The following is a 10,741-nucleotide window of genomic DNA, read 5'->3' on the forward strand; positions in this document are numbered from 1 at the left end:
AGGATCTGCAAGGAGGAATGGCAGAGGATACCCAAATCCAGATGTGAAAAACTTGTTGCATCTTTCCCAAAACGACTCATGGCTGTATTAGATCAAAAGGGTGCTTCTACTAAATACTGAGCAAAGGGTCTGAATACTTATGACCATGTGATATTTCAGTTTTTCTTTTTTAATAAATTTGCAAAAATTTCTACATTTCTGTTTTTTTCTGTCAAGATGGGGTGCTGAGTGTACATTACTGAGAAATAAAATGAACTTTTTTGATTTTTGGAAAATGGCTGCAATGAAACAAAGAGTGAAAAATTTAAAGGGGTCTGAATACTTTCCGTACCCACTGTATATAACAAATTTAGCGCACATTTCTCGTCAGCCACAGCCTGTTGGAAAAAAATCAATGATCTTGTCATCAAGCACAATCTTAATTTCATGTTTTTAACTGAAACTTGGTTACACCAAGATAAGAGTGCAGCTGTTCATATCATGTCTACCCCTCCCAACTTCAGTTTTATGAGAGAAGCTAGAGTGCATAAGAGAGGAGATGGAGGTGCCATTTTTACACTATGAACCATGCAGACCTCTTAGGTCATCTGGAACAGGTGTGCTTTCTGCTTTCAAAACTAACCATGGAGAAGAAGAGTTCAGTTTTTATGCTCCATATATTTGGAATAAACTCCCATGATGTTTAAAATCAAGATCTAAGACTTTTCTTTTTGCAGCTGCCTTTTATTGAATAAGACATAAGGCTTTACACTACACTATAACTTTTACTCTCCTGTTTTACCTTGTTTTTATTTTCTGTTTAACTCTTTTAAACTGTATGTTTTTTCAGAGCCATCGTTAATGTGCTGTGTCCTGTTCTTTTCCTTCTATTACTACAAAGTCAAAATGTCTGCTGTAAAAAAGGCTTAAAACCTTTGCCTTGTCTCAGTAAGTTCTGTTGTTATTCTGCTCATGAAATTTTGGTTGCTTTTAGTGTAAAACAGTCACATTAGTGTTGTGTTTATTGACTTTTCTGTGACAAGCCTATTTGTCATCAGACTGCATTTTCTTTAGCTTTTGGGTTCTGTGATTCTGTTTGCTGCTCATCTATAGTATCAATGACAGAAAAAACAACACTGACTTTCTCTTTTTTAATTAGGAATATGAAAATAAGTGTTTTGAAAGAAGGTTTGATAGCAAAATAACGATATTTATATATTTGAATTAGTTCAAAACTATGTTTTCAGTTCTCTTTTTTTCATTTATCAAGTCTATGTTGGCCTATTCAGTGCTACCAAAGCAGGTGAATTCAGTCTGCTGGTTTGAGCTCATCAAGAAGTTCATCCAGAAAATGACATGACAATGGTATAGGTACCCCCCCCCCCCCCCCCCCCCCAAAATACTGTTCTACTGAACGTTTTAAGTTCGAGACAATTAGACGATGAAAGAGGACTTGTCTGCACAGGTCAGCTGTCCCACCCACAGTACAGGGCGGTGTTTGAATTTTCTGGCTTCCTGAACTTTTGAGCTATGAGCTCACTGACTTAAAATACATAAAAGATCTGTTGCATTTCATGAGAAATGAAACAGAATCTGCCATCAGGGACAAAGTCGGTGGAGCAGAGTAGAACGGGAAGTGGATATTTTAACATCCAATAGAGTGATGAAAATAAAGTTGCATGTGTGCAGGGGTTGGATGAAAGGTTTTGTTTATTTAGTAATGACCACCTGCAGTCCTGCGACAGCCACAGATAACAGATTATTATTTATTTTTGTGTCAGAGCACATGATTTATTGATTGTTGTCAGAATGTAAAGAGAATTTCAACAAATGTAAAAAATGCCTCTGAAATAAATACTACTGCATAAATTAATAGCTTCTACCAGTGTGAGGGAAATTTGATATTTTACAGTGTTTACTGTTTTACCTTTTATGCTGCAGTATTATAGATAGGTGAAGGTTCCCATGGGATAGAAGCTCATTAGAGGGTTTCCTTATCTGAACGTCCTTGATAGGCCTTCATCTCAGGATGGTTGGTTTCTATTGCCTTCCTCCCTAAGACAGTTGCGTAATACCCTTTTAAGTGTAAAGTCATCTGTTTCTTCACTGGCTCTTTGTCTTACATTCTGCAGTCTGTTTGCACTCTGTATGTCTGTCTGACCCTTTGCAAACAATAAAAAGACATCTGGATTGAATTCTTTATTTCAGAAGACTCACTAAAGGACATATTTCCATTACATTTGGTGTCAGAAGTGGGATGGTTTGGCAAAGTTTGTCAGGGACCTGAGACGGCTGGTGACTGATCACCCTAAAGTGTTTCAGCCTCCACCTCGCTGACTTAAGAGACGGGAGGGTCGACCGACCGAACCCCAGAATGTTGCCACTACCATCTCAAAAATAGTTGGACATTTGTTGTCCTTATGTGGTGAGTATCTGAAATAAATAAAAAATGGTCCACATGTGTTCCTGCATTCCCAAAAAACACTAATTAAATGCTTAGAGTGCTCTTTTGATTGTACCATCTCACACACGGATCCTTAGTTAACAGGGCCGAGCAGGATTATTGCAGATTCTCTCCGCTGGATTGACCGGTTGAGCAGGGCCGTGCAGAAACAGGGGTTTCTCACTGCTAACCATTTGGGGCATAAACAGGGCCGTGTAGAAAAAAGTTTTCCCCACTGTTGTAATCAATTTTGGGGTTTAAACAGGGCTGTGCAGAAGAAAGTTTTCCCCGCTGTTTTGGCCCTTATGGGGGTTTAAACAAGGGCGAGTGCAGTGGTGGAAAGTAACGAAGTACAAATACTTCATTACTGTACTTAAGTAGTTTTTTTTCCAGGATCTGTACTTTACTTGAGTATTTTTAGTTGTTGCAACTTTTTACTTTCACTTCGCTAAATTTCAACGGCAAATATCAACTTTTTACTCCGATACATTCTGCACGAGACCTCGTTACATTGTTCTTGGTCACCTATGCAGCGCACCTGAGTGGAGCAGCAGTGAAAAACAAATTTAAAACTGATAAAGCCGACTCGGCGTGAATCAACTTCAGCCAGCTGATGCGACAGTCAAAGTAGTGACAGTCCAGCTCAATCATTTTATAAATAGTGTTTTATATTTGAAACTGTATTGAAGGAAACCTGGAGGAGCCAGTTTGAATGGGCCTGATGCAGCTGATAACATTAATAAATAGAAAATATCTATAATTTACAGGGGCTGTGCTGAAGTTTGTCAGTACAGTAGATGCTGGATCATCAGGCAGTACGAGCACAGCCAGAGCTGCAGAGCCAGCCTCAGATACATTATCTCAGACCCTGATGGAACAGTTGCTGCTCCACCAGATGACCCAGCAGATTGGCCCCAAGTCTTTTCAAATTTCATGAGGACTGAATTAGTGCGCAGAGGTCTGTTCAGACCAGCACTGATTTTTCTAGAAGAGGTTTCTATTCAGGCTTCTTACAAAGGGAGGAATGAAGTGAGAGCCTCAAGTGTGTGAGTCACAGCTAGTTTGTGACCAAGTGGCAACGTAGCTGGTAGAGTTTTGCTATATAAACATCTGAAAACTGAGGCCAGCCTTGCTCTGTTTGGGACTGTGAGATGCACTTTATCAGAGGTGCTGAAGTTAACGTGTGGGTTTTTGATGAGATTGTGAATTGAAAAGCGTTTCAATTAGTTTTGGTTTCCGCCTCCTTGTCTCATTCTTAGATACCCAAAGTCCCAAACGGGGTTCTGTGTCTGTCAGACGGTCTGAAGGGGATACTACCACACCAGCAGAGCAATAACGCAGACTTACCCTCCCACATATAGGAAATATCCACTGGTACTCTTGCGACTCCGTTTTCCTTATTGTGATTCACTATAACTTATAATGCTGTATTCAAACCTGTCTTGAGTGAATTTAAAAATATAGATTGCTTTTTGTAAGATCAATAGATTTTGATGTGAAGTATTTTTTACTTTTGATTACTTAAGTATTTTTAAAACCAGGTAGTTTTTTACTTTTACTTGAGTAGGTTTATACTGGATGACTTTTACTTTTACTTGAGTAACATTTTCATGTGGAATCTGTACTTTTACTTAAGTATGAAAATTGAGTACTTCTTCCACCACTGGCCGATTGGAGAAAGGGGTTTCTCCACTGTTCGAGCACTTTTGAAATCTTAACAGGGCCGTGAAGAGGACTGTTTTTTTTCCACCGTCGACTGCTTTTCCCAGAGTTTGTAGTGTAAACAATCTGGATTTACAGTGACGACTGTCCCTAGGTAATGCCGTTTTTCCATTACCAGTACCAGCTCGCCTAGACTCTACTTGACTCGACTCGGTTTGGCTGTCCTCCGTTTCCCATTGCAGCTAGTACCCAGAGATGTATGTATCAATGTAGCTGGTCGTCATGGGCGGCTGTGGAGGTAGAGCGGGTTGGCCGTTAATCGGAAGGTCGGCAATTCACTCTCCGGCTCCCCCTGGTTGCATGTCGAAGTGTCCTTGGGCAAGATACTGAACCCCGAATTGCCCCTGGCGGCTGTTCCGCCAGCTTATGGATGTGTGTGAATGTTAGTTTCTGTTTGAGCACTTAGGCTCAGTGTATGAATGTGAATGCAGATGTAGTGTAAAAGCGCTTTGAGTGGTCGAAAAGACTAGAAAGGCGCTATACAAGTACAGAACATTTACATAGCGATGCCACACACAACTGCCGCGACGTAATTTTCAAAGACAGATAAGCAGTATGAAAACCTTCCAGCTGTGTTTTCTTCTGCCGTTGCTCCTCCCGCAGCCACTTGCGGAGCTCCTCAACTCCGTTCTGCTATCACTTCTCGTAAAACTGTCAATATTCGAAATCTACACAGTCTCACCTCAAAACTTCTAAGAAGTGGATTTAGTGATGAAATAACATACAAAACATACAAAAATTGTAAAATATAAAACTTTCTGTTGCTGGCCTCTGTCTGGCGCATGCAATGATGATGCAGTGCAATAGTGAAGATTCTCTCTGACCAATCAGCAGTCTGCAGTGTTTTAATGTCTCATTTTAGTATCGCATCAGCTCGCTTGGAACCTCGACGGAGGTGATACGAAAAAAAGCACCTGGAAGCAGGTACAGGTACAACATTTCTACAATGGAAAACCAAACAAAGGCGAGTAGAGTCGGGTCGAGTCGAGTCGAGTAGAGTCTGGTACCGTGCAGTGGAAAAGGGGATTTAGAGATTAAATGGGGTTGTGTTGGAGTAAAACTGGTAAACTGAGTGGGAAACAGCTCATAAAATCCTTCTGCCAGTTGTAAAATTTATGAAAAAGTTAAAACATCTATGGGAAAGTTTGATAAGTGGGTTGAAATGTTTTTCCTTCAAAATGTAAGTTTTAGTTTAAAAAAATATTTGGACCAGCTAAAGACATGTTTGAAGAGAAAGGAAAGGAGAGATGCAAAAGAGCATGCAGCCTTGTCCAGAAAGAAAAAAAAAGAGCTGAAACCTACCATTTAGGGTAGATTGCTATATAAACTAGAATTGAGGGAATATATAAAGACTTAGAACAGAACATTTGACTAGATAAAATAAGGATAAGAAGGAAACTGTTTTTATACATATTTCCATTCTTGTTGTAGTGGTGCTGGCAGGCAAACATTTCTACCTCTAAACTAAGCCAGGCTAACTGTTTCCCCTTGATTACAGTGCTTATGCTAAGCTAAGTTAGCCAGCTGGTGGCGGGAGCTTCATATTTATCGTACAGACAATGAGTGGTATTCATTTTCTCCTCTAATTTTCTCTATCAGTCTTTTCATGTAGCTCTAGGGCTGAAAGTGAATATGTCTATTTCTATAAGGATTACAACTTTAACTGAGTAGCTTTAGTTGCCCAATCTTAGTCATTATGACACAGACCTTGGTCTAAATGTAACCAAAAAGGTCAGTCGTATCATCAAAATGGAACTACTTTATAATATTATGTGTGTGATCACTTACAATTTATATGATAAACATGAAGCTTGTTTTCCAATTTGTGCTGGTGTCACATAATCCACATTTTGAAAGAGAAAAATGACACTCTCACATAATCAGTTGGTTTGTGTTTGTTGTGTGACTGTGAAACTGGAGAAGAGAATGGTGCTTTCCTCGCATTGACAGATAATATTAAATCACAAATGATCACAGAACGGGAAGACTTACTTTCTCACGCAGCCTCTGTTTGAGAGCATTGAGGTGAGCCTCCCTGTTCTCCTTGTTGGCCTCCATCTTCTGGATGAGCTTCTCCTCCGTCTTCTTGCTAAAGATGTTGCTCTCCTCGCGAGCCTTGTGGAGAACCTCCTGCACACGCTCCCTCTTCTCCGCCAGCTGCTTCTGCACCAGGGCCTCCTGGGACTGCAGAAGGTTGGGGGGCAGACAAAGAGTGTGGAGTCACCATAATGATGAAGGTAATTGTATCATTGGTAGTTGGGGTTGGCAGGCATTCATGACAACCAAAAGCCAAGTTCATCAAACAGAAACCAAAGAATGACAGTTTTGCCTCAAGACTAGCTAGAGTTTCCTGACAGCTTTAAAGGCTCACTGCCCTGTAGCACAAATAAACGATAACATAGGGGTAAAAATAATAACAATAATAATGGGGGTGGTGATGGTGCAGTAGATGAGATACATGTCTCTGGTGTGGGAGACCAGGGTTTGATTCCCACAGCAACATCCACCTGTATTTCAAAAAGTATTTTACAGTATGGCTCATGCTATTTTGAAATAAAATTACAACACATACTCTCATATAATCCCTCAACTATTATCTGCTCTAATGACTCACTCTTTTACCTTTTACTTGGGAGACAAACTGGTTTTATGTGAACAACTGTACAACCCTATCTGCCATTATTCCTCACTTTGTGAGTAAGATTAAATTATGAATGCTGTGTCTTTGTTTCTGTTGTGCGTAACTGTCCTCTTGCACACCCTGTAAATTGTGTCCCTTCATTTCCAAGATAATTTAGACATCCATGTAGCACTTCTTTCATTTTATAGCTTGCATTGTGTTTAAACCTTCCTTTCCTGTATTTGTACAGGTACTGAAAACTCTTATTTACTCCAGTCTTGTTTAATGTTGACATCCAATAATCAGCCCGAGGGACTGTTGCAGTAGAACACTGGAGATGTTTGGAGCTTATAATGATGAGCTGGATGGGAAAGCACCTGTTTCCATCCCTGTCTGTACAGTGGAATACAACCATACAGCTGCTACACATCCAAAACAGCCAAAGGCACTTAAATAATTGAAATACTTAGAGAAGAAGTTGCTAAGTTTTGGTCTTCAGAATAAAAATGTTTTGACTGTGACAGACATTGTCAAGGTTACACCACTGAACAACAGGTTATAGTGTTGTAGTCAAGACCGCCCAAACCAAGACCAAGTCAAGACCAAGACCAAGACCAGAGATTATCGAGACAGAGAGAAGACCAAGACATTTAGAGGGCGAGACTGAGTCAAGACCAGTTCCCCACATTACATGACACACAATAAAATGTGGAACTAGATCATAGGTACTTCTCTAGTTGATCTGAAAGATCCACATTCCCATTAAAACACCCACATTGTCACATTCTGCCTGTCAGCCATGTTTAAGTTTTGGTCAGTTGAGGATCTGTTATTTTGGTCTAGTGTTTTGGGGTTCTGTCTTGTCTGTTGTCCTGTGCCCAGTCTGTGTTTATGGTGAGCTCTGCTGTTTTGTTGTCCATTTGGTTCTTTGTTAGTCTGTTTTTGTTCTGTTATCCTAGTGTGTTGTCTGTGTTGTCCTGTTATCTTGTCGCCCTTATCCACTTTGTATTCTTGATTCTAAGATTTGGGTTTTGCATCTACATTTTAGTTCCATTCTGTTGAATTTAGTTCACTGTGAAGTTTACTTATTGATCAGTTTGGTATCAGTTATTTAGTCTGGGTTATTATCCATCTAGTTATTATCTGTCAGCTAGTGTTTAGTGGTGTTTTGGTATTTTCCTTATTTCCGTTCTGTTCGTTATTGAGTATAGTCCTGTTTCCTGGTTAGTTTTGTCTCTGTTCCCTTCCACGGTCTGTGTAACAGTTGGTCCATGTTTACTGTTGGAGGTTTGTTCCTTGTCTTATGTTCACTGTTTAGCCTTGTTTATTTCATTGTTCATTCGCAGGTTCTGTTGAGCTCACCTTGTACCTGTCTGTCATGTATCTTGGGTTTAGTTCTGTGTCTTCTGTGTTTATGTCTGTGTTTAGTGTCCAGTAACCTAGGTTATGTCTGTTCCCCCAGTTATCACTCTGCCTGCCTGTCTCCCTGTTTTCCCCTGCTGTCTCTCTGCCTTGTTAGCCTTGATCCCGGTCACCTGTGTTGCTCCCGCCCTGCTCATTAGTCCCTGTGTATATATGTTTGGTGTTTCTGTCCAGTCATTGTAGTGTAGTGCGTTTACACTCAGTTATGTTGTTTGGAAGAGTGTTCTGTCTGCCTGTTGTTTTGGATGTTCCAGAGAGCTTTCCATGATTACCATCGCGAGGAGGGGGGGACAGTCGTCAATGGTAACAACACATTTTTAATTAGGGTTATTTGTTGCATTGGAAGCAATAAATTTTACATCCAATCAAAGTTGGGACGTTGGCAAATAAATCAGACAATGCAAAAGCAATTTATTGAGATTCCCAAAGTTGTGGTCTTGACTTGAAAGAAAATCCTGAGCCCTCAATGTCCGAGACCGAGACAAGACCGAGTACAAATGCGGTCGGGTCCAAGACAAGACCAAGACCATCAAAAAATGATCTCACGACCAGTCTCGAGTCCTAGACCGGTCTTCAGTACTACAGCACTACTAGGTTCTAAAGGCTACTGTAAGCAAAAACATTAGGTTTAAAATTTGAAGGCTTACTAGACACTTCTAAGAGTGTGAGCTCTGTTGAAGAGGTTTTAAGTAACACATAAATAAATCCACACACTGCATGGTATGTTTTCTACAGCATTACAATAAAACTGTTATTCAGTTACTTTAAAAGAATAGTTCAAAATTCTCGGAAGTGTGCTTATTTGCCTCCGTTTCAAGGTCAAAGGGACTAAAAATGGCCAGTTAAAGAAGTAACATCATTTTGGGATTATCATTTATTTGACCGTAAGAGAAGAAAGATATCAATCTCATGTATGTAAATAAACTTCCCATTATTCCTCCTTTGCCAGCCTTGTAGTCGCATCATATAAATGGCCTAATTTTATGTATTTGGAGTGGAACAAATGAAATGAGGTACAAACAAACTGCATGTAGCTTCTGTGGTAATACATGAATTTATGTAGAACTGCCAGCAAGGCTTTGCAGCCATTTGCCACAGGTTTGTCGCCACTTTTTTGTTTTTTGCGGGAGATTATCAATTCCTGATATCTCCTAGAAGTTACAACTGGTAGGCTGACTAACAGTATTTCCAAATCATAATTATTATAATGATATGACATTCTGAGTCGGCTGTCTCACTCACTTTTTAAATTCTGTTTTTGTCCCCTTCACTTTTATTTTCTTAAAAGAGTCTCTCTAAGATTCCCTCGTGGGTGAGACCTACAAAAGACTTGTCTCTATTGGCCAGTCTCTGACTTCCATTTTGGAGAGTCCCTGGCTGTTACCTTTGGCTTACTTTAGCTGAGAAATTGACCCTATCATGACCTGGGGAAACCTGTGTCATACCCCTAAATTCCTTCACACTATCATTATCATTGAAGGCACAACAAAATAACCAATTTCATTATAATCTGTTTGCTCGATTGATTTAAACATAAATAAATACCACTTGTGCCCCTCCACTTCTGAAACCAAACCTATGCGCTTGGCTGGAACTATTTATACATACTACAATATATACAGTCAGAGACCAAAACCAACTCTTGGGCTCACTGATTGTATCGGAACTATAGCTAGGGATGCTACACAGAAGTGCTGTGTGATGGAGAAACTGTTTTTTGCTAAGAAATTGTTCCAGCACAGAAGTCCCCCAATCACAAGTGGTAATTTATTTGCAGTGAATGAACAAATAAATTCTTAATTAGTGAGTTTTTGACTAACTTCAGATACAGCCAGGATAGCTGTTTCCCCATCTATTCTAAATTTCCCAATAAGTTTGTTTTTAAATCACTGAAACTATATCAACACTGAAACACTCCACTGAACGTGGGAAAACCACACCCATACATTGTGTGACCCCCAGAGTTCAGTGATCACTGCGATCAGTGTAAAAACAGCTTATCAAGGCAAAGATTTATTTTTGATTAAAGTATTGTTACCTGAACAAGTCTAAAGTTTTAAAAAAATTTGCATTCACCAAATTAAGAGCATAATTTAGTTTAATGAAAACATATCGGAGCTATTATTGAATCAGTAGGGCGATTAATATAACAAATGTTTATATCTATGGGAAACAGTTTACAGAAAATTATCAACTAGCAATGAAAGGAGGTTGATGTGGTGAAATGAGTTTATTGTGGCTCAATGCTGACTAATTGCCAACTAAATAAAATAAAAGCATTAACAGCGGTGAGATGACATATCTGCTTACCTTCCTCCTCTCTTCAGCGGCCTCCAGCCTCCTCTGGAGATCCTCCAGGGACACCTCCCTTCTTGGGGGGGAGGGCAGCTGCTGAGGCTGGCTTTTGTCTCCGGACAGATCAGCATCCTTCAGGATCACCTCAAATGACTGGCCAGATGCTCTCTTGTTAAAACTCTTCACCTCCAGGTCTGACAGAGCCAGAATCCAGTCCACACACCAACAATGAAGAACAAATTAGTACAATACAGTAATTG

The 10,741-nt window shown here is 39.9% G+C and overlaps 1 protein-coding gene across 1 annotated transcript in view; it reads right to left on the bottom strand.

Annotated features, from left to right (window-relative positions):
* LOC123987110 (stathmin-3-like) overlaps window positions 1-10,741 on the bottom strand; it is a 41,673-nt gene that overhangs the window by 6,465 nt on the left and 24,467 nt on the right. The window contains exons 3-4 of the mRNA XM_046075723.1: window positions 10,497-10,675; window positions 6,137-6,328 (exon numbers count right to left, since the gene is read on the bottom strand). Coding sequence (XP_045931679.1) covers window positions 6,137-6,328; window positions 10,497-10,675 — 371 coding nt within the window. The remainder of the gene's footprint in view (window positions 1-6,136; window positions 6,329-10,496; window positions 10,676-10,741) is intronic.

Source organism: Micropterus dolomieu, linkage group LG18 (genome assembly GCF_021292245.1).
Source record: "Micropterus dolomieu isolate WLL.071019.BEF.003 ecotype Adirondacks linkage group LG18, ASM2129224v1, whole genome shotgun sequence".
Taxonomy (NCBI): Eukaryota; Metazoa; Chordata; class Actinopteri; order Centrarchiformes; family Centrarchidae; genus Micropterus; species Micropterus dolomieu.